Source organism: Grammomys surdaster, unplaced genomic scaffold (genome assembly GCF_004785775.1).
Source record: "Grammomys surdaster isolate TR1022 unplaced genomic scaffold, NIH_TR_1.0 126298, whole genome shotgun sequence".
Lineage (NCBI taxonomy): Eukaryota > Metazoa > Chordata > Mammalia > Rodentia > Muridae > Grammomys > Grammomys surdaster.
The window spans coordinates 8402627-8427624 of record NW_021621098.1 but is presented as its reverse complement, the minus strand read 5'-3'; the positions used below and the strand labels follow the sequence as shown (position 1 = coordinate 8427624).

The 24998-nt window shown below is 37.6% G+C and overlaps 1 protein-coding gene across 1 annotated transcript in view; it reads left to right on the top strand.

Annotated features, from left to right (window-relative positions):
- The window catches only part of Thoc1 (THO complex 1), a 37039-nt gene extending 14125 nt beyond the window's left edge, over positions 1 to 22914 (top strand). The window contains exons 10-21 of the mRNA XM_028759502.1: positions 3918 to 4026; positions 6191 to 6322; positions 14185 to 14285; positions 16140 to 16206; positions 16404 to 16454; positions 16543 to 16613; positions 16961 to 17056; positions 17619 to 17684; positions 18974 to 19057; positions 21243 to 21390; positions 21982 to 22057; positions 22512 to 22914. Of these exons, the coding sequence (XP_028615335.1) occupies positions 3918 to 4026; positions 6191 to 6322; positions 14185 to 14285; positions 16140 to 16206; positions 16404 to 16454; positions 16543 to 16613; positions 16961 to 17056; positions 17619 to 17684; positions 18974 to 19057; positions 21243 to 21390; positions 21982 to 22057; positions 22512 to 22807 (1297 nt within the window). The 3' untranslated portion in view covers positions 22808 to 22914. The remainder of the gene's footprint in view (positions 1 to 3917; positions 4027 to 6190; positions 6323 to 14184; positions 14286 to 16139; positions 16207 to 16403; positions 16455 to 16542; positions 16614 to 16960; positions 17057 to 17618; positions 17685 to 18973; positions 19058 to 21242; positions 21391 to 21981; positions 22058 to 22511) is intronic.
- The last annotated feature ends 2084 nt before the right edge of the window (positions 22915 to 24998 follow it).

Here is a 24998-nt window from a genome sequence, read left to right as displayed (position 1 = left end):
GTAAAATGGACCTTTAGGGTCAGCCTATATAACACTGGGCAAAGTAATAGGCACTAAGATAGTGAATTATCTGAATTGTAAATAGAATCTCAAAAATACTCTGCTAGCTAGTTACTGATTAGCTAGTTGAGTGCTTTCAGGTCTATTGTTGTGAGATCATAAACAGTCCAAAGGGCTGGCAAAGATGACCCGAGAGTAAAAGTGTCTGCTACCAACTCTGACAACCTGAATTTGATCTCTTTGTGGAGAGAACTAACTTCCACAAGTTGTCCAAGGACCTCTCCACTCGTCCTATGGCACACACATGGACATACACACTAAACAAATAAATATATACATAGAAAAATAAATAAACTCAGTCACAGGAATATTGCTTAAATAGGATCAGCACTTGGCTATCTTCTTTGTCTATTGTAAGTAATTTTATGAACGGAGGAAGAAAGCATATGGAGAATTATAATTCTTCATGAGTAACTGAGCCTTAAGAAGTTAATTTAGCTGCTGGAGAGATACAGTTCAGCTATTGAGAGTACTTGTTCTTATAAAGGACCCAGGTTTGATTCCCAGCACCCACATGGTACCTTACAACTATATTATACTCCAGTTCTAGGAGAAGCTGGTGTGCTCATAATACATATACATACACACAAAACTGTCATACTATTAAAATTAATAAACCAAAAATAAAATAACTGAATTTATGGCTTGATTTGGTGACACATACCATTAATCCCAGCCTTTAGGAGCTAAAGCAAGTGGATCTCTATGAGTTCAAGGCCAGCTACATAGCAAGTATCAGGCCGGCCAGGGCTAAACAGTGAGACCCTGCCTCAAAAATAAAAAATAATCACCACCACCACAACAACAACAAAAACTGAATTACAAAACATGACATATTACCTATAAATTTATAATATGGGGTCTACTTTAGATTTGATTCAAATAATAAATAAATGTTTTATTTGTTTTTCTTTTTTTTTTTTTTTTCCCTGGAACTCTTAGCTATAGACATGTGTGAGCCACCATGTGGGTACTGGAAATTGAACCCAGGTCCTCTGGAAGAGCAGCCTGTGCTCTTAACCTCTGAGCTGTATCTCTCCAGCCCCTGAATAAACATTTTTATACTAAAATTCGTGTATAAGATTCTATAAAATGGTTCAGTGGACCAGGAATGTTAGTGTAAGCTACAGGACTGCCTTGAATTTGAGGGCAGCTTGGGTAGTAAGACTCTATCTCAAAATAATGACACCAAAAATGTTTAACACTTTCTTTAAAAAATCATTTTTTGAAACATTTCCATTTATGATACTTAGGTAATATTCTATTGTTTTGTTGTTCATGTTATAATGGATATTCCTTTGTTGACCATACTGTTCTTAAAGTTCTAAGTACAAGAGGCCTTCCTGCCTCCTACATACCCAAGCGTCTGGGCTTGACTGCATTACTTCAGACATTGTATTTTAGACAGTGGCTCTGGTTTTGGTTTTGGTTTTGGTTTTGGTTTGGTTTTGGTTTTGGGTTTTGGTTTTGGTTTTTGGTTTTGGTTTTGGTTTTGGTTGGTTTTGGTTTTGGTTTTGGTTTTGGTTTTGGTTTTAGTTTTGGTTTTGGTTTTTTTTTTTTTTTTTTTTTTGGCCAAGGACAAGGAAATGGGCTTCAGGTAGGAATTTGACATCAGGCTAGAACAAAGAAGTAATTTCAGGCAGGAATCTAAATCTTAGACAGTAACTCTTACCTCTAATTTGTTATTGCTTACAAGTGTAATAAGTTGGGCCTACTGGTACAGGCCTATAATCCTAGCTGCTGGGGAGGCTAAGGTAGGAAGATCCAAGATTTAGGGTATGCCAGATCCTATTTAAACAACTTCCCTATGGATGAGTTTGTCCTTTTACATTTGTAAATTTGTTTAGTGTGGATGCACATGCATGTGCCAGAACACAAAACCAAAGGTCAGAGGACACCTTGTGGAAGTCAGTTCTCTTTTTCCATTATGTGAGTGGAAAGATAGCAAAAACCTGTCTTTTAAAAAAAAAAAAAAGCTGGGAGTGGGGGTGCTGCATGCCTTTAATCCCAGCAGAGGAAGGTAATGCACATGGATCTCTGAGTTGAAGACCCCAGGGTTACAAAGAGAAACTCTGTCTCAAAAAAAAAAAAACAGAACAGAACAAAAAAACAAATGAGGCAAAGGATGGATGCAGCTCAGTAGTTGACTATTTGCCAGTCATGCGTGAAATCCTGGGCTCAATGCTCTGTCTTATAACATTGTGCATGTGTGTGCGTGCATGCATTAAATACCTTGTGTGGGTAAATAGGAAATCTGTAAGTTTTTAAAAAATAGTACAAGTGGACAGTAAATTGTTATTTGGCATGTAGACTCTTCCAAGTTTATTTAAAGAGCTGGAGGTATAGCTCAGTGAAGCTCTTACCTGGCAAACACAAACCCTAGATTCAATCTTCAACACCAAAAAAACCAATTCATTTAGCCATGAAAGAATATATCCAGCAAAAGGGAACATAACCATCAAGTGGGAGATGTTTTAGTGCCTCAACTATAAAATTTTCTTAGTATGTTGATACTGCTTGAAAATTTACTCTGGAAAGGGGGCATATCTCAATGGCAAAGTATTTGCTGAGTTTGATCCCTTCGAAGTGCCACAGATGAAACTGATTCTGTAAGGCACCTCACCACCAAGCCAGTTAAAGAATGTTGGGAATGACAATCAGCAACTTGGAATAAAATTCTTCTTCAGACGATAAGGGGATACCCTTAAAGAGAAGAAATTCTGGGGACCTAAGTTTGAATACTCAGAACCCTTGTAAAACCAGGTACTATAGTATGCATCTGTACTCCCAGAGCTCCTACAAGAAGCTGACAGACAAGCTAACCTAGTGTACACTGCAGCAAACAACAGAGACTCTGCCTTGAAGAAGGTGGAAAGCAAGACCTACCTACACCCAACCTGTTGTCTTCTAATGTCCACACATGTACCTGCACTCACACACAAGGACAACATACATCACACACAAACAAAAATAGCTAAAAACAAAAGATCTTTTTTTAAAGGATTTGTTTTTATGTGTATGTGTATCTGTGTGTACACATGAGTGCAGGAGCCTCTGGAGGCTAAGAGAGGTGTGCAGTCCCCTACAACTGAGGTTCATGCAGTTTTGAGCTGCCTTATGTGCCTAATGTAGCTGCCTAGCAGAGCTCCAGTCCTCTGCAAGACACTAAGGGCTCTAACCACAGAACCATCTCTCTGGCTCTTAAATAAACAAACGATTCTTATTGGTGTCAAACATTAAATTATATTTAGATCTTCTAGTTACTGAAACAAAAGATGAACATATAAATGGTTCATGATTCTCTCTGCCAGAGATAACCTTTCATTTTTCTTAGGAAGAATCCCCTGGTCCCACATGCTATCGTAGCTAAATTGGAAGTTGAATTAGTAATGCCATAATGAAGTCACTGGAGAAAAGGCCTGCTTTTATGATGCTAACTTAATTTGTTCCTTACATATTTATCTTGTACTAGTATTTCCTAGAGTGGGTAGATGGGCATTATCAATTTACATGGTATAAGTCTAGAAAGAGGTATTCCAGGATAGTATTTATTCATGGGGTAGCCTAGGAACTCATTTCTTCTGACTTTGTTTTTCAGCATATGTCTGTCCTTTTCCCCATAGTGCAGTAAAACAGATGGTAAAACATGGCCCAACTAATTTCACATAGCCACTCCTAGCAGGTTTTCTAATCCCTTCAGACTGTTTCTAAAAGCTTATGTCATTTTTTTTTAATGTATACTTTTTAGAGAATAGAAACCTTTTATGAGCTTTTGAAAAAGTTTTGTGTCCCAGGGGGAAAACATTTATATGTCTGTCAAGTAATTTAAGTGATTTAATACAATATTTATTTTATAGTTCTATTCCAATTGATTACAACCTGTATAGAAAATTCTGGTCACTTCAAGATTACTTCAGGAACCCAGTACAATGCTATGAAAAGATTTCCTGGAAAACTTTTCTCAAGGTGAGTCACAGACCTCTGAAGTTGATACTTCACAGAGAGTGGCAGAGGTAGACTTTATATTGTTCAAATACTTTTCATTATAAAACTTTCCTTCTGATGGTTTTATACCTATTATATAATATAAAAAAACTAAATTGTGAATTGATTTCTTTTTTTTGTTTTGTTTTGTTTTTCTAGACAGGGTTTCTCTGTGTAGCCCAGGCTGTCCTGGAACTCACTCTGTAGTCCAGGCTGGCCTTGAACTCAGAAATCCACCTGCCTCTGCCTCCCAAATGGTGAATTGATTCTTAACCACTGATTTTTGTTGTATAGTTTTTAAGTGGCTTTAGGTTTAAAAGTTAATAATTAAAGCCTTGAGGGTTTATTTTTCATAGTAGTTGCTATCAATATAAAGTGATTTTTTTTTTTTTCAGGATGACTTCTCTATTTGAAGTGTTTTTGAAGAGCACACAGCAAGATTTATTGAGAGGCAGGGAGCAGAGCCCACAGAAGGGAGGGAGCTTGAGAGAAATCGCCCTGCCCAATTATTGTTTTATTCTAGTTGTCCTATTAAAACAGAGTTCATAAAACTATAGCCCCAAACCAAGTCAGTCTGTTTTGTAAAGAGGTTTGTTGGACTACAGCCGTGAAGGTTCCTTTATCTGTGGTTTTCTACAGTGTAGTGGCAAGTTGAGTATTTCGAACTGACAGCATGTGTATGTGATTCAAATAATAAACAGGTAGTTTTTAAAGCAACATAAGTGTTCCATGTTAATTTATCTTCGAGGAATGGCACCTTTCAAATTGAGATTAAAATAGTGAGTGAGGTAAGGAAGTTTCTTCTCAGTTGAATTACCATCTTGTTGATTTGTTAGTCTTAGCACATAAAATGGCTTTGAGTGTTCCATAGCTGGTTAAGCAATCAATTTTACTGCTGAGTTTTTTAAAGTTCTTTAACAGGTTTGATACATGAATTTTAGGCATTTTCATCCCATTTCTTTCTATCACCACCACCCCCAAGCCTTCCTTCCCAGCAAGTTTCTCTTCCTTCTTTCATGTCTTCTTTCTACGTCTGACCCAACTACGTTTGCTTTCGTGCATGTGAGAGGAATTACTTTCTGGAGTGTAGCAGTGAATCAGCAGCTATGCTCTGAATGAGCTGCTCTCCCCAACAACCATTAGCTGCCAGCAGACCTACAGGGGGAAGGGGGAGGCTTAAGGGTTCTTCCCCAATCCATGATCAAGTGCTGACAGGCCCAATCTCTTCCGTGCAGGTAACCAGAGCTGCAGTGAGGTCTTGAGTACAATAGCTGTGTCCATAGGCAGCTTTGTGCTGCATTCCTCATCTAGTCCTCCAGCCTTTACATCTTTCAGCCCCTGTTCTCAGAGCTACCATGTTCTCTGTGTTTGGTGGTGATGACATATATATATTCTCCTTTGGGCTTGAGCTCTCCACTGTCACTTACTCTCACATTTTGGCCACTTCAGGAGTTCTGCATCAACCATCCCCTGTTGCATTAAAAGGCTTCTCTGATGAAATCCAAGCATGGCACTAGTTTGTTCATATAAACTCGAGTCTTTAGAATGCAATGACATCATAACCACCTAGCAAAACAGTTCACTGGTAAATTTTTATATACAATCAGCTCTTTATATCAGTAGGTTCTGTGACGTCAGTCATCCATAGATTGAAAATATGTGGAAATTTTGTGCCTATACTGACTACATGCAGACTGATTTCTTGTAATAGTATCTTAATAGCATTTCCATTGTATTTGACACTGCTTGTATGAGATAATTGAGTGAGCTGTGCAGGAGGGTATGCATAGATACTATGCCGTAAATGAGACATTTCAGTAGCTTAAGAGTTGTTTTATCCCAGAGACAGAGTTGAGCAGATACCCAAAGATATCAAAGCATATCTTTTTCTGTTTGCTTCAAAAGTCTTAATAGTTCTTGAGGAATCGTTTTCATTCCTGCTTTTAAATATTATGAAATCTCATTCAAAATTGCTTCCCCCCCATGTTGCTGTTAGAATTTTTTATACCTTTTTGAAAATGTCTTACATTATACATGTTAACTGGGAGTAAATTCTTAACTATTTGATACAGAACATCACTGAACGAATTTTTCATAACAGTGTCAAACGTTATGAAATTTGTCAATGCCTTTTTTTTCTTTGCAGTATTCTGAAGAAGTTTTAGCTGTTTTTAAAAGTTATAAATTAGATGATACTCAAGCCTCCAGGAAAAAGATGGAAGAATTGAAAACAGGAGGAGAGCATGTATACTTCGCAAAGTTTTTAACAAGTGAAAAGGTACGAGACTTTTTTTCCATTTAGTATGAGGCATTTTGTTCTAAACTTGCAGAGTCTGTTCCTGTTCAGTAGAGTTGCTTTTTACTTTTGGTTTTAGCTAAGGTTGGTTTTAGTTTGAGATTTCCATTTCTTCCTTGAACAAGACTAATTTAATAACAAAGTTGTTTTCCATTCAGTCACTTTAGAAGACTTACTTTAGAACCAATGTACCTAATTACTTTCAAATGTGTATATTTTAAATTTTAAGGTAGGATTTAATTTACATTTATAAAAATATTTTGCAATTAATTTATTATGTAGTTAAAAATAAGGAGCTTTAAAGTTCCCTGTTGATTTTATATGTATTTCATTGAGTTTTGCTTAAAGTGGCACATTGAGTTTATGTTTTGACTTACTCCTTTTGCTGCAAACATATAGGAATGGCAAGAACACCAAAAAGAAAGCTGTGCTTCCAGAAATAAATATCTCCATAGATCAGAAAGAGCAAACTATGCCCAATGGTTGTCGTGCATACCTTTAATTCCAGCATTTGGGAGACAGAAACAGGCAGTCTCTGATTTTAGGCCAGCCTGCTCTACAGAATTGAATTCCAGCACAGCCAGGGATATACAGAAAAATCTTGTCTCAGAAATAAAATAAAAATACTAAATAAGTAATTAATGAAGAAATAGAAAGTTATGAGAGTGAAACTGAAGCCATGGCCCATTGGACTGTATCCAGAGCAGATGGTGGCCACACTGTTTGACTGCAAGTAACAGAGGCCAGTCAAGTATGCTCCCAGTTGGACCAGCATAGAGCAACGTACTATGGGGAACTGGAACTGCTATAGAATTTTAACCTATATTACCAATAAATGTCAAAAGCATTGATTTTATAGGAAGTTACCAGCCCAGGAATAACAAAGCTATAGGTTTGTCTCTATCTGCTTACTCAATGACTTCATACATAATGCCACCTATGATCTCACAAAGTAGCTACCCCCTGAAGTCAGAATACTTCTTCACACTTGGGCTCTTGGGCCCTGATTGATATAAATACAAAAACTACTTGATAAAAATAGGAGTGCACAGTGAGAAAAAGAAAGTGAAGTAAGTACCTCAAGAGAAAAGCTTCCCATTCAGACACTCTAATTAGTTAAAACTCCAAAGTTTAGGGAACTCTAGTTAAAGATCACCATGAAAAACCCCAGTTATGGGGCTGGAGAGATGGCTCAGCAGTTAAGAAAACTGACTGTTCTTCCAGAGGTCTTGAGTTCAATTCTCAGCAACCACATGGTAGCTCACAATCATCCTGTAATGGGATCCAATACCCTCTTCTGGTGTGTCTGAAGACAGTGGCAGTGTACTCATACACATAATTTATTTTAAAAAACCCAACTATTTAAATATACATATAGGTAATATTCAACCAAATCAACATACATATTCACACACACACCCCACATATATATGTATATTGTACTCAGAGGTAATTGATGAGATTATATCTATCAAAAAAGACAAGAAATTGGAAAACAAAAATAGGTATGAAGAAAGTAGAACTTTTTTAAAAAGACAAAGCTACTTGATCATCAAAAAATTGGCAGGAAAAATTATAAAGTTTAAAAACCTACATAACAAAGGAATGAACCACCAAGAACTGACTCACACTAGCTATATTCTTAAACCAGTTAAAATGTAAAATCCTGTGAAGTTGGTACTTTGATAGTTATGATGGAGCCATGTGTAAGGGCTCGATGAGGGTAAGAGACTGGAAGCACGTGGAAGGCTGAACGAGAGAAGCGCTGATAGAGCACATCTGGAGACCCGCACAAAGCAGAGGCGGTGCGCTCTTTCCGTGTGTCTGTGGGGCATTGACAAATTTATTCATGAGATCGCAAGGGGAGTCTTGGCAAATTTCAGATATTACATACTGTACCAAGCATAGTGTCTGACTACAGTGTAATTAAAGCTACAATGAGGATAATTTAAAAAGAGGCATATTTGATAGCATAACTGCATTCCTGGAAGTTAAGAAATGATTGCAAAGCTCAGGCTTGATTGTATGTCATTTAGGATTTTATTAGTTTTAGTTCTCCTTCCCCCCTCCCCCCTCCCCCCGCCACCCCCGGTCAGTATAGATCTTCCTGTGTAGCCCTAGATGGTCTAGTGTGCTCAGAAGACAGAGGCAGGACAGTCTCAGAGTTTGAGGCCAGCCTGGTCTCATAGCAAGTTCCAGGAGAGCCAGGGCTATATTATATAGCAAGACCTTGTCTTTTAAAAAACAAAAAAAAACAAAAAAAAAAACCTAGATCAACTATTTTGACAAAGGTATGAGAAAATACTGATTCGACCACTTATTTTTTATATATATTTTTATTTTTTTTAAATCAAATCATAATTTTTACTTATTCACACAGGGGTTATAAACACAAAAAGACAGGATGTGGGGAAGGGGATGACACCGGAGCATGGGTGTTCAGGGGAACTACATATATGTTTTAGAACATGGTATCAGCTGCGTGAAGGTTCAGGAGACAGGTCACTATGACTCTGTGTGTGATTCACTTGTCCTTATCTAAGTTGGTATTATCTGCCAAAGCTACCTATTTACAAGGTCTATGACTACTCAGGTTGGTAAATTTCCACAAAAGCTGCCTGTTTACAATAGCTTATAGCCCTCTGTTTCAATGTTTTTCCACAGAGACCCAAGATTTGGTGTTAGTATACATATATGACAGGCCTATTGCTGATTTTAGGCCTATGGCTGATTTTAGGCCGTCAATGTGTAAGCAGGGCTGTCCCTGACATCTCCTCACTTCTCTAAGTATAGAAGGGCTGTGGCGATTCTAATCTTGCGAAGGCGGGGATAGAGGCCTGACCTCCAGTAATTGAAGGGGACCTTGTAATGGGTCCGGTCCCCCTGTCGTTGTCCAGTGAGGCATGAGGGCCATACCCATCCCAATGTCTTTTTCCTGGAGAGGGGATACTTTTGACATCAACCCCTATGCAGTCAGGCTTGTCCCTCAGGGAACCCAGAGAGGTATTTTTAACTTTTATTTATATTCCCTTGCAGTGCTTAGCCTCGCAGCCTAAGCAAGAATTCAGATCGCCAGTCAGAGGGGGTTCTGGGTGCCCCTGTCTGCTTTGATTCGACCACTTTAAATAATACTTTTAAGTATTAAAGTTAAAAATGTTTATTACTAATTGTACCTCCTAGAGCAGCAGTTTGTTTGTTTGTTTGGAGACAGGCCCTGGCTGTCCTGAAACTCACTCTGTAGACCAGGCTCGGCTTGAACTCAGAAATCCGCCTGCCTCTGCCTCCCAAGTGCTGGGATTAAAGGTGTGCACCACCACTGCCCGGCTAGAGCAGCAGTTCTTAATCTGTCAGTCACAACCCCTTTGGGAGTTGAATGACTCTTTCACAAGGTGTCTTAGTTTCTATTGCTGAGACAAAACACAATGACCAAAAAACAAGTAGGGGAGGAAAGGGTTTATTTGGCTCACATTTCCAGATCATTGGAGGAAGTCAGGACAAGAACTCAAGCAGGGCTGGAACCTGGAGACAAGAGCTGATGATATAGAGGCCATGGAGGGGTGCTGCTTACTGGCTTGCTCTCTCATCACTTTCTCAACCTGTTTTCTTTTAGAATTTAGGGCCACCAGCCCAGGAGTGGTACCACCCAGCATTGGTGGGCCCACCTCATTGAAAAATGCCTGACAGCTTGATCTCATGGAGGCATTTCTTCTCCTTCCTCTCTGATGACTTTAGCTTGTGTCAAGTTAACACACAAAACTGGCCAGTATACAAGGGTTGCCTAAGACCATTGAAAAACACAGATATTTACATTGAGATTCATAACAGTAACAAAATTATAGTATAAAGTAACAACAAAAATCATTTTATGGCTAGGCATCACCAGAACATGAGGAACTGTATTAAAAGGTAACAGCATTAGCAAAGTTGAGAACCACTGTCCTAGAGAATCATATACGTGCTCAAGGAAATCATAAGATTTGCTATACTGGCTTAAAAATGATAAACAATTAGAAACTAGGTTCTAAACCTTTTTTACACACAGGGCAGTAATGTATTCAACAAAATTCAATGAAGAGCTCATAGCAGATGACCTGGAACAACTGTCTCCAAATCTGACTTACTTGTAAATAAGCTTTACTTTATGTGACCATGATCCTTCATATATTTATAGTCTGACTGCTTTTGTATGAATACAAGTTATGACAAGACACCATATAGTTACACACACAATACACAAACACACACACAGTTTTTTTTTGTCCCTGAACCTAAAGCTACATGTATTAATATGTGTAGATTTCAAACCTAGTATTGTGTGAAAATAGTTAATTATATAACAATGAATGTAATATAGTTTGAGTGTTTTTGTATAGTGTTTATAGATGCCTGCATACATATTAAGACTATAAAATATGTACAAGAATCATAATTACCAAATATGCTGGAATGGTTATCATAGCAGGAGAAGGGGATATGGAGGGCGTTAGGGACGCAGCGGTTTCAGAATGTGTTGTTGTTTTTAAACAAGTGTGAAGCAAGTAACTAGATGGTGATATGTGACTATTGAACTGTTCGTGCCTTTTACACGATATAAATATATCGTGTTTGAGATATTTCATTTTAGATGGACTATTTTTGTTTTATGGTATTATTACAATTAATGAAATTTTAATAATGAAATGCACTAAACTTTTTTCCTAGTACAGATTTGTGTTGAATTGATAGAAATGGAAGATTTTGGAAGCCTTTGTTTTACCAAAAATATTTCATGGAAATTTTTCATGGAAAATTGATAACAGAAAGCATAAGTGACCAAAGATGAGGTTTAGAATAATATGAAGCAGGTTGAGGCCTGAGCTAAGCAATTTGTAAAAGCTAAGAAATATAAAAGGATATTTGTTTTAGAAACAAAAATGTTTACAAAGCAATATTTGATCTATGACACAATGAAAATGATGGCCTCTAATAGAAAAGGAAATGTGGAACTACAAAATGTGTAAATACTGTAAAGGAAGAGTAAAGTGGAAGACATTTCGTCTCAGCTGTCACTGACTGACTTTTAGATTTAAGTAAGTAGTTGTGTCTTCTGAGCTGCATCTCCCTCAGAATATGGTAAGCAGCTAGTGTGCATGGTCACACAGTCTCATCGGCCCACGCTGTCTAGTTGGGTATACTTTTAATCCATGTTCCTAGCAATAAGAATTGGCTTACAGTATGAGATAAATGAAGAAGATAAATGTGGTCAAGCACACTTAGAAATGAAGACAGAGGAAGAATTAGTAATCAGTCCCTTGCCACTCGGGGTCCTCTCTGAGTGTTCTATAGACTTGATATAGCTTCTTAGTTCTCTCATATGCTTTGATGTCTGTTTCTGTGTTCTCCCCTGTTCCTTTATTCCTTTAGATTTGCTGTTGGGGGTTGCAGTTGAGATACTGCTTCCTCCAGATGCCTTCTTAGAGTTTCTTAGACAAATGGCTATTGCTTAGGCAAGTGGATGGTGAATTAGCCAGTTCTGGAGAACTGGCCTTGTGAGAAAACCTGATGTGTTTTGTTTTAGTCGTGAACCAGATAGCAGTTGAATATGAAGTAGAGTTGTTGAGCGGCTAAGTATATGGAGATGTGGAACAAGATCGGGGCTAAGGGTATAGATTTGGGATTTGATTAGTTTTTAAGTGGCAAATAATATATTCAGAGTATGCGATCAGCTGGAGAAGAGAGTATAGATTAGAAAGAGAAGTGTGAAACTAAAGTCTGAAGAAAACCAAGACTTAGTGAGGAGGGAAGGGGGGGGGACTAGGAAAGGAGTAGGGGATGTAGAAGATTGAGAAAGCAGGGATGACTAGTTAAATAGGAAAGCTTGAGTTCATGGGAGCCAGGCATGCCCAATAGAATGAAACTAGTGCTCAGACTTAACAGCGTCTACTCATTGGCTATCTTACCATTTTGTTAATAGTAAGAAAGCCAAATCAGAGTAGGTAACGGACAAATTGAAACTGTAGCTACTTTTGCATCTTTGCCATTTGGGAAGGATCAAGAAAGTATGATGAGATATCTTTGTTAATATTAACAAAATGGAGCTGGGGAAGAAGGAAGAGAGGGTAGAAGGGTCGGGAAGTGCAGGGATAACAAATGGGACTTGGTTAGACTGAGGCAAACAGATGAAAGGATTTTCTTTGAGCAGAAAGATGCAACAGAAGCAGATGAGAAAGCAGGCACAGGTTTACATTCAGCTAACTTTTCCTTTGCAGAGGAAGCAAGAAAATATGGCTTCCACATTTTCTCTTGAAAGGCAAATAGAAATTTAGGGGTAGTAAGTAGTGTTTTTTGAAAATGGAAAGGTTTTAAGTAGTTGCTGTGGGGAATAGAAGAGGTGGCTTTAAAGAATAAAGATTGCTGAGTAAAACAGAAATATTACCCTTAGGATGTCAGTAATAACAGTGTTTGTCCAACCACATGATTTGTCTATTTGTTCAAACAACTTAGCTTTCTATTTGGGTAGAACCATAGGGCTGGTATCAAGAAGGTGACTGCAGTTAATTATAATCAAGTTGTAGGTTTGGTAGATGTGACAGACTGGTACAAAAGTGTTCAGTGAGTGGTTGGAAATGGTTTAGCCAAATCTGACCCACCAATTACTTTTTGTTTTGCTACTGTATTTTAAGTGCTTATGTAAGTATTTATACAATATTCTTAATATACTTCTTGGCCCACAACACTTTAAGGAAACTTCTTCCTAACAACTAAACTAAGATCCAATTATAATAAAAACAGTGTGGGATTCACAGATAAACAGAGATTGGAGAGCTCAAGGGACAATCTTATTAAGACTGAAGTATTTAGCTACGCTGGGAGCAGTTCAGGGTAAACCTGAGAGAATATGAGATTGTAATTGCTCCTCCTGGACAGGACTGTGAGAGGAAGACTCCAGAGCTGAAATGGCTGAATGATCAGTAGTTTAACTTTTGACCATGCAACAAACATCTAAGTAGAAGAATTGTGCCTGTCAGTTGGGGTGGAATCCAGAAGCTAAGAAAGAGCCTTTGTGATGCCAGTAAAGTCAGTTAGGATCTGGTGTGCCATTCACATGTGGGAGGGTGAACATGAAAAAAACAGAATCAAATATTCATTTCCCAAAGTTGAGGTAAGGCCAGTTATAGTAAGACAACAATGCAGCTTTTGAGTCATGAGTGGGAAATAAGGTGCTAGTTATAGAACAGCCTGGTATGTGGCAGACTATTAAAAACATACTGGCTGAAGCTGAGCCAGTAGAACTTGGGACTTTGAACTCAAAACTCACTAGGGCTTTCTGACACTGTACTGATCATTTAGAAGTAGGCAACTTTCCACTCTTCCTCTAAGTTTAAAAAAAAAAAAAGGCAGAACTACAAATGTGTGGAAAGTCTTTAGCTATCCTTGAGCTCTGTGGGGGTGTTACCAGAATGTCTTTCCTTTTCACCACCACTTACTCTCAAAGTAGAAGCAGCTAGGTGCTACCATGCTAGAGAACATCCTCATTAATAAACCTCAGATCCACTCTGGTCCATGTTCTGTAATACAGTTACAATGCAATTTAGTTTTCCAAATTCTAAAGAGAAAAAGCCCATTTTTAATTTACAGATAATTTCCTTCTTGTTTCTGCTCACTTAGTCAACCTCACCTCTATGCAGGGATACAAAATGAGTGGTGCCCTTGCTGCTCTGCTTTTGGGCTGAGCAGGAAGGAAGTTCTCAGCATTTTTTAAAAAATGAAACAAAATCTTCCATTTCTACAACTGTATAATTTGTGCTTTTAGTCATACTTGGTTTTAATGTGTTATTTTGTGTGTGTGCTTATATTTTGAATAGTTGATGGATTTACAACTGAGTGACAGTAACTTTCGTCGACACATTCTGTTGCAGTATCTCATTTTATTTCAGTATCTCAAGGGACAGGTCAAATTCAAAAGGTAAGTTAATGTGTGTGCTATAGAAACAGTGACAATAGGAAGACCTTGCAAAGAATTTTTCATATGTTTAGGCCTATAGGCCATAGGGCTTTAGTTTTGGGGGGTGTTTTGTTGGTTTGTTTTGATTTTGGATGGCGGGGGTACTGTTTTGGAGGCAGGGTTTAGGTCTGTAGCCCTGGTTGTCCTAGAACTCAATCTGTAGACCAGGCTGGCCTCTAACACAAAGATCTGTCTGCCTCTGCCTCCCCAGCTGAAACTAAAGGTGTGCGCCACCACTGCCTTACTTTTTAAAATTAAAAATTACTATTACAAGAAGGGGTGCCATGTTGCACCTGTAAAGGTCTGAGGACACCTTTCAAAAGTCAGTTCTCTTTCTATCATAGGATCTGGGTATGGAATTCAGATTGTCAAATATGCACAGCAAGAGCTTTTACCCAAAAAAGCTATCTCACTGGCTACTACGTGCCTTAAAGTACTTCTGCTGCAGCAGCCAGACAGCTAGTTGGGAACTTTTAGATGTACAGTATTTGTTTTTAGGTAAAGTGTCAAAGTATACATTTGCTAATGTGAGTCTCCTGCAGAACCCCAGACTGGCCCAGTTTTTGTTTACAGTGCATTGCACTCTCTGTTACTTCACCTAGGCATCATGCTACATTGTAACCTAAGGAAATAACATAAACCTAGGATATTAGAACTAAAAGAACCAAAGAAAATCTTGAAACAAAGGTGAATTCTAGGCACTAGGAAGATAGTTCAGTTGGTGAACTGACTGATGTGCAAACATGAGAATCCAAATTCATTCTCCAGCACCTACATAAATAGTCAGGTACAGGACACACCTTGTATTTTCTCAATGATGCAGATGTGGACACAGGAGAATCTCTGAGGCTTGCTGGCCTCCTAGCCTAGTCTAATCAAGTACCAGGTCTCAGTAAGATGCCTTTTATCCACAAACAAGGTGAAAGGCACTTGAGGAATAATAATACCCAGGGTTGACCTCGGCCCCCATACCACCTATACACTGTTCTGTTGTTTTAGGTTTTCATACAACCTTGTCAGGATCTTTATTGTGTCTAAACACCTCCAACAAGAAGCATATCATTTATTCTTGACTTGTCCATAACTGAAGCTAGAACCCTGTTGCTTGTACACAAATTGGTGCATTATGACTTGCATAAGCATTGTTGCCTACTGGATCCATAGTCCCATGTCAGCACTTACTTCAGTTCCTTCAAAACTGTCAATAAGTAGTACATGATACCCACCCAAAAAATGTAATTTTTTTATTATTCTATTTCAAAGTTTAGTGTAGTGATGTAGAAAGATCAAGGGCTTGAAATCAGACATAAGTTGAATTCAAGCTCTGGACTTTGGGGAAGTCACCGAATCACTGTATTCTCTTTAATATATGCATCAAATGGTTCTGCAGATTCAGATGACAGTTCCAGCATCTTTGTTGTTGGCTTTGGGGCAATTAGTGGATAGTTAATGGGAGCTGTTAAAAATCTGAGTTTTGCCAATATCCTTTTCCATTGTATTTTGAGTCAGTTTTAAAGAAAAATATAACATACCTATATGAATATGTTAACGTTTTCTCAGATTTTTATCTCTATGTTAAATTATTGAAATGTTTATTATTACTCTGTAGTCAGATCAGTTAATTGAATGTCCTATCTGCCTTTATACTTTCATGACTTCAATTTTAACACTTGACAATGAATTTTCTCAATAATTCTCCTATTTGTCATGGTTCTTCGTAAGTTTTCACACATTATGGTTAATTTAAGATGTCATGAATAGCCTCAACATGAAAACATGAAGACTTAGACATGTATTTGTTCTTTCTTTCCCTAGTTCAAATTATGTTTTAACTGATGAGCAATCACTCTGGATTGAAGATACTACAAAATCAGTCTACCAAGTAAGTCCAACATGCAACAAACCCATGATTGAAAAAATGGAAATTTAGAATTTTCTTTGTTTCAGCCCCAAATAGGAAAATAAGGATAAAGTTAAGCTCAGGTACAAGAACACAAACACTTCTTGGTTCTCTGCCTACAAACCACTCCTATGATGCAGAAAGTTGTTGAAACCTTAGTATATTCTTTCTAATCACAGCTGCTATCTGAAAATCCCCCTGATGGAGAAAGATTTTCAAAGATGGTAGAGGTATGTATTCAATCACTAGTTTTCTTACTACCAAATATGATTCTAAAATATTGTTGATGCAGATATGTATGTCTTTTGTTTATCCTAGCATATATTAAACACTGAAGAAAATTGGAACTCATGGAAAAATGAAGGTTGCCCAAGTTTTGTGAAAGAAAGGTAAATAGATAATCATCACAAGAAATATGAACAGGACATTTCATAGAACATTGAACGTTCATACGTTCACAGAATAAGTTGGTGTTATTGAAAATGCTATTTTGCCTATGTGGTGATTTTGTCTTCTGTCTGATGAATGTTCTATCATACCATGAAGCTTTTGTATTTTAGGTTAAAAGCAATACATTGTGCGTTCTCTCTCTCTGATAGTTTTACTTTAGTCTCTCTTCTTTTCTGATAGTTTTGCTGTAAGTAGGATTGAATAAACCCAGAACCTTGTGCACATTAGGCAAATGCTTGCCACATATCCATATACAGTCCCCAGATTATGTATGTTTTGTTCACAGAGCATCAGATACCAAGCCCACAAGAGTGCTGAGGAAGAGAGCAGCCCCAGAAGACTTCTTAGGCAAAGGGCCCAACAAGAAAATCCTGATTGGAAAGTATGTCCACTCATCTTTCTATGTTCTTGATTGCTATTTTTAAATTTTGAAAATATTACTAAACTCTCAGTTGGGCTGAAGATGAAGAGACAACTCAGCTGTTAAGGCGAGGCACATAACCAAAAAGTCAGGAACTCTACAATTTTTCACATCTACATGAACTTGTATTTAGTACATAGATGAATGACTAAAGCAAACCACACCCCATTGCTCAAAACTGTCCTGTGAATTCGTGTAACTACTTAAGCCTTCCTGTTGTCTCCCATTTTGAAAGCCCTTGGCTCTAGGTTCTGTCATCTTTTCTACACCATGGACAATACAACTCTTTGGGCTAGTGCAGCTCACTTGTATTTACTGAAAGGGCACTGATTATTCAGTTCTGTCACCTTTCAATTATCCATTTTATTGTTATTGAACAGTTTCTGAGAAATGGTTATCATTATATACTTACATAGAAATTACTGTCATCACCCACAGACCCACTACTTATGTTAAATATGTAGTTTTATGACGTACTATGAGAATGGTATCAATACAAAATTATGTCTCCCTTATTTTGTAGTGAGGAGTTAACAAGGCTTTGGAATCTCTGTCCTGATAATATGGAAGCCTGTAAATCAGAGACAAGGCAAGTGTAAAATTTTTGTTAGCTTTCTCAATGTTCAGTAAAGTATAATAAAACCTTTTCTTAGGAATGATCACAGCTTAAAAGTTTTGTGGTTAACTTTGGGCCTGGCAGAATATGGTTTACCTTAAAACAACCAGAAATGCTGGTAAATTTTTAGAGAGTCACAAGAAAATAACAGTTTCACAAAGAAGTGGGAACTCAACACCAAACTTAGGATTGGTTTGGTATTCCAAGTGATTAAGCCGTGAGATGGTCCAGTCTGAGGTACTCACGGAGATTTAGGAAGTGATTCTTGAGTATGGTTCCCTATTTAAGGGAAAGACTGCCTTCAAGGGAAGGGAAGCTAGTGGGAGAAAACACGGACATAGCCTCCCTGGCAGTGGGAACCAGAAAGCTTGTCTGTTTCTGCTAGGGGTTTCCTGAGAAACAAGAACATGTCATGCAGCTGACATATCTAATACCAGCAGCAATTGGGAACCCAACCTAAAATTGTCAGCTAGGAAAATCCTAGGCTGGTGGTAAAATCTGATGGTCAGACCTTCAGATGGAGCTATTAACACAGGGAAAAGCCTAAAACACTTAACATCCAAATTTACAGTCAAAGAAACAATCTACCATGAGTTTCATAAAGAATCGAGAGAGAGATGGCTCAGTGGTTAATAATGCTGCCTGTTCTTCCAGAGGACCTGACTTTTTTTTTTTTTTGGGTTTGGTTTTTCGAGACAGGGTTTCTCTATGTAGCCCTGGCTGTCCTGGAACTCACTCTGTAGACCCAGGCTGGCCTCGAACTCAGAAATCCGCGTGCCTCTGCCTCCCAAGTGCTGGGATTAAAGGCGTGCGCCACCACCGCCTGGCACAACCAGTGCATGTCTTCAGATGGATTCTGACATATCTTAAAGTCTCAGTGTGGCTTATTAACTTGGGTTCAGTTAATTCTGGTATAAATAAAAACAATACTAGTAGATAGGAGAATGAACTGAAATTTTCTTACTTGCTGCTGAATTTCAGATGCTATTCAACCTTCGCTCACCTTCATTTACCACCATATTTGTTCAAATGAATAGTACAGTCTATCATAGTACGTGGTTTGATGAAATAGAGTGAATAATTTTTAGACCTATATCTTCTTTATTGTCCCATTTTAGAATTGAGCTTTCATTTCAGTCTTTATCTTCTTAAAGAGAGCTCTAGAGAGTCCCTTAATTAACACATATGGATACTGTTAAAACACACTGCTACCCTTTTAGAGTATTTCACATAAACTTCACTGTTTACTTTACAATGACCAGAGAATACATGCCAACTTTGGAGGAATTCTTTGAAGAAGCCATTGAACAAGCAGATCCTGAAAACATGGTTGAAAGTGAATATAAGTAAGTAATGTTGTAATGGAATGATACTAATTTTCAGCATGTTTTCTTAGGAATCCTCTGTATGACTTAACTGTAGTTAAGTCAGCGGAGTAGTGCTTTTAGGTGAGTTTATGCATGCAGTTCATATTGCTGTAACATCCGTATTTTAGTCTCTATTCCTTTTGGCTCTTAAACATGAAGGAATAACCCATTTGAAACTGAAGAACTCTTTCTGACCTTCACCTCTACTGTTTATTCTCCACAACAGTCTCTCCTGACAGCCAATTTAGTTTTTTCCTCACTTCCTCACCCACCTCCCATTCTTGTCAGCCCATCCACTTGAGGCTGTGTTCTCTGTCACTCCACCCAACAGCATCTCAGTAGACCTGTCTCAGTATTAGTGGAACCACTCACAGTAACCTTGCTGCCCCCTCCACCTGCCTTCACATCTGCTCCCTTACTCTAAATTCCTGCAGTGATTTTCTTTAAGATTCAGTCATATATCTAAAGTGTCCCATGTAACAGCAGTTTTAGTTTTTAGGAAGGTGTTTTGGAGTTGTGATTTAAAGGCAGGGACCCTCTTGTCAGAATGCATAGGTTCCCTTCTCATATACCACTTACTAGCCAGGTGTCTGGTTCTAACAAATAATCCCTGTGTTCCTTTTCTCATTTGTTACATAGTAACCACTCATTTCACATTAATTCTGAGGATTAAATAACTGATTTTGATCCACGCATAGCATGTAGTTAGTACATGACATGACTAGCTTTGACACTGTGATAAGTTTTTACATACTCCAACCTCTTAATTTTGTGTTCTAATCTCCACGCACCAGAGTGATCTTTAAAATAAACATATAGGATGGAGAAATGATTCAGAGGTTAAGAAGACTAACTACTCTTCCAAGAAGACTCAGGTTTCATCCCAGCATCCACATGGTCGCTAACAACCATCTTTAGCTTGTTCCAGAGGACCTGACATGCTCTTCTGGCCTTCTTTGGCACTGCATGCATATGACACAGTCATGCAGGCAAAACACCATGTACACAATAGAAATCTAAAATATATAAAAATAGATATAGCTTAGACCTGGTTATACACACCTTTAATCCCAGCACCTAGAAAGCAGAAGGCAGGTCTTTGTCTACTCTATACAGTAAGAACCTGCCTAAAATAAATGAATGCGTGTGTGTATGTGTGTGTGTGTGTGTGTGTGTGTGTGTGTGCGCGCGCGCGCGCGCACACACACAGGCACACATATACACATAGCAGCAAGTATGGTAGCACAGACATAATCCCAACACTGAATTAAGTCTGAGGTTACAAACTGTGGCTTACAAAGTCTATCAATATAATAACAAAGTAAAATATGTACGTCTCGTCTCATGCTTAAAATCTTTCTCATACTTACCACAGTTAATAAGAGACCACTAAATAAATCAGATTGCAAGTCTGTACATTTGGGGTTTGCGAGGTGGGCAGGAATCCTAAAAAGTCCTAAGTGGAATTCATGTTTACTCGCTGCAGTTGTTTCGTCAGTGGTGGTAGGAGTATTGTGCTTAAGATTTCTCATGGGTCCTTGTTTCTCAATTTCCCATTCTTTTCTTGACACCAGTATGTCATTACTGTGGCCACTGGATATTTGCTCCTTTGGCATTCTGAGCCATTTTTAATTGATTGAGATTAATATTATGTGAATTAAAGATTAGCTGTCAACTCTAAATACAGGTCCCTTATTCAAAATACTTGAAGCCATAAGTGTTTTCAGAATTCAGGTTCCTTTTCCAGATTTGGAACATTTTAGATCTCAGCAGCTAAGACAAATTAGACTTTAAGACATTTTAGGTTTTAGATTAGACATTAGCATGATAAACAGAAATATGAAATAGTCGAAACACACATCTGTAAGTACCATTACAGATATGGATACAACTCAATTATTTTTTTTTCCTGTCTTTTTCTTCTGTATAACTGGATGAATGTTTTCTATGCACAGTGTCTTAGTAGCCAAGAATAGGGACAAAGACTGTTGACTTGCTAAAATAAAGCAAAGCATATAGACTTTCAAATCATAAGATGGTACACTTTGAGCTGTTATTTGCAATAGACCATAAAATTTTGTGACACTCATTACATGAAAATAACTATGAAAATAACTATGGAACTGAGTACTATAAATTATAAGGCTGACATCTCCTCTTATAGAGCCGTAAATAATTCAAATTATGGATGGAGAGCTCTTAGACTCTTAGCCCGAAGAAGCCCTCACTTCTTCCAGCCAACCAACCAGCAGTTTAAGAGTCTGCCAGAATATCTTGAAAACATGGTAATAAAGCTAGCCAAGGAACTACCAGTAAGTAATGTACTTCATTTTTCCCATTTCCCTAGAAGACATTACCTGCATTAAAACTATTACCATTATTTGAGAAGAACTCAATTTAGCTTTTCCTATAAAAATAGTAATCTGCAGACCACCATGTTGTAGAATGGGGGCAAGGATGTTGTTGAATATACATTTACAGAGTTAAATGTAAAACCAAGAGATACTGGTGGTAATTTTCTGTGGAGCATGCAATTTACCCAAAATGTTAGAGGTATTATCTTCATTAAACTAGATCAGATTTTCCTCTTTGCCAATGTGTTTTACTGTCTATTGTCAAAAGAGCAGGGTCTATGAGTGGCAACAGGTCACCTGGCAGAGCCTTTTCTACTCTGCTCTTTTCTACTGTTTTCTTACAGTATGGTAATGAAGGACATGGTCAGCCTCTATCTCCCCTTAGACAATACTGCCAAAAGCGCAGGTATTTGCAAACCTGCCTGCTCATGCTTCTCAGTCTTACCCAAAATCTTACAACGTTCTAATTACATGGTTAAACAAAAGCATTTCCAGGTATCTTCAGAAACTGGTGTTCTTTTAAACATCACTGTTCTTCATCTACTATAGCCTCCTTCTGAAGAAATAAAAACAGGTGAGGATGAAGATGAGGAAGATAATGATGCTTTACTAAAGGAAAATGAAAGTAAGAATTGAATTTTCTTGGCTATTTTACAAAACTGGAAAAGACTGGGGGTTCTTTGTTGATCTACTTCTCAGTTCTACCATTTTATCACACTATCTTACTTTTGACTTAAAATAAGAAATTAAAAACATTAGTCACTTAAAATACATTTTATAGAATGAAACTTGAAAATGATACTTTCAAAAGATAAAGAAGAAAGGTGTTTTACAGCAGAGCCTTAAACTCTAACTAGTGGGAATTGGAGGGAGTATCTCCTCTACAGGACAGTGTTTCTAATTAAAATAGCCTGAATTGTAATTTTTTTTTAAAGGAGGTATACAGCCTATGGAAATTTTCAAGTTTTAAAGTAAAGTTTTAGGGGGTAACCCAGTGGTCATTTTAGCTTTGCAGTTCTTTCAGATACTTTAATTGCACATCCCTGTATTTTGCACATAATTTATATCCTGTTTTCTAGGTCCAGATGTTCAACGAGATAAACCTTTAACAGGAGAACAGATAGAGTCATTCGCCAACAAACTTGGTGAACAGTGGAAGATTTTGGCTCCTTACCTGGAAATTAAAGACTCTGATATTAGGCAGATTGAGTGTGACAGTGAAGACATGAAGATGAGAGCCAAGCAGCTCCTTGTTGCCTGGCAAGACCAAGAAGGAGTTCATGCAACAACTGATAACCTGATTAATGCACTAAACAAGTCTGGATTAAGTGACTTTGCAGAAAGTCTAACTAATGACACTGAAACAAACAGTTAGCTTTCTTTCTTTCCTTTTTTATTAAAGAGTGATAAGATTTTGTTACCAAGCAGCATTTGATAAAAGGTCCACTGGTTTTGGTAAACAATAAACACTTTTACAACAGCTATTGTACAGTTGGTTGGTTCTCTAAAAGCCACATACAGAACAGGCATTGGAGTATATAGGAGGACAGGGTGGGAAAATGGCCAAAGTAAAAGGACCTCAAGATCACAGACTAATTTTTGTATTTTTTATAATCAAGTTAAATGAGTACAGCAGTCCTGTCCCAAATTAGTTTCCTGCATGCTATCAGTTATAAAAAGCTTATTCTGAAATCACACGATGACACTTCTGAAACTTTAGGACTGTTCTCTTATTATTCTCAAGCTAGAAAGCAGAGGATCGGCAAATGGAAGATAGTTTAAGTGTTTTACTGGTACTCTGACATGTTTACACTACAACAGCAAGAGTTCAAACTGATAGCTAGGGGCCTGCAAAACCTAAATAATTTGCTGTTTGGCCAAAACAAAATATTTGCTAGCCTCTAACTATATATGAAGTGGAGTCTAAGACCCAACTACTCCTTTAGCTTTACAAAGACTACTTGACCTCCTCAAATATTTAAACACCCAGGGATTCCTGTCAGTTCACTTGAGGTGTATGTGAAAATACCCTGCATGTAGCAGAGCTATGTGCAGTATTGGCTGAGATAAGATGTTCATGTTCTGTTCCCATACAGATTCCCTGTGGGTGTTTAGGTCACTAGTGAAAGGCTATTGGACAGACCATAGGTAAGTGTTCTTGCTTGGATGGCACTCTATTAGCTGGGGAAGCTGTGACTAAGCACAACCCTAGCCTCCAGATGTCCTCTGCATTAAGCAAATTAAGACATGTTCAGGAATTGAAAGGGAGAATTGGGTTTTTGTGCCTCCTTCAAGGATACATTCGAAACACTTAATAACCTTATTTAAAACAACCAATTTCTACTTAAAGAATTATCTTTGGAATGCTTTTTTAGGTCAAATAATCTATCGCCAAGCTTTTTATATAATAGTTTTCTACATTCTTAATGCATTCTAAACCTGGTTTTGGTGTATTTGTTCTAAACCTGGTTTAGTAGGAAAACATAGGTACCTACCAAGTTACTTCCTTCTGCAACTGTTCTATCAAATGAGACTGAATCCCAGGGGTCATGATGTAACTATTACAGTACACAGAGTGTGTGTTACTCATTACATGATTCACACCCCATTGTGAGGAGTCTCAACTGCTTAATAATAAAAAGTTAGCAAACTATTTACAAACCTGAAATGCTGACTTACCCCAGTGTTACAGATTTATTTTCCTTTATGAATCTTGGGTACTTTACAGAGCATTAAAACAAGGTCCAAGATATCATGACATTCCCAAATCTTTATTAATAACCAACTTAAATCAGACCAATTCACTTAACATTCAACACTTTATCCTTTCCTTAGACTGCAAAGGAAATTTAAGGTTCCTGTAACATTTAAGGACTTACTCATTGGCTAATCAACAGATTAATAAACAATACTCTTGGTAACGTATACCTTAATTTTAAAAGCCACTAATACTAACTTTCAAGATGGGCATAGACACTTTGGGAAAGAAAATAGAAACAACAAATGAATGAGGGAATGAAACTGATCACAGAATTCAGTGTCCAAAGGAATTTACCACTTTTACTTTGTATTTCATTTGAAATAACTCTGGCCAAGCTAAAAAGTTTCATGTATTTTAAATGGATGCTTAACCACTTAGGATTATTAGCCATTTGCAGAATTTGTATAATACTGAATTCATCTGACTCTTCAGCCAATCTCTAATACTAAAAAGAGAGGATGTCAAAAGTTGTTAATCCCTCTTTTTCCTTATTTTTATTATTAAATATCCTCAGTTTCTAAAAATAAGCAACCAGAGCTTGTTTACACATATGATTACTACAAAAACCAATGTGAAATTAAACATATAAACCACAGTACATTAGAGACACAATAAGTGTATAATCAAGTGTGTTCTTTTTTTTTTTTTTTTTAAAGATTTATTTATTTATTATATATGAGTACACTGTAGCTGTCTTCAGACACACCAGAAGAGGGCATCAGATCTCATTACAGATGGTTGTGAGCCACCATGTGGTTGCTGGGATTTGAACTCAGAACCTCTGGAAGTGCAGTCAGTGCTCTTA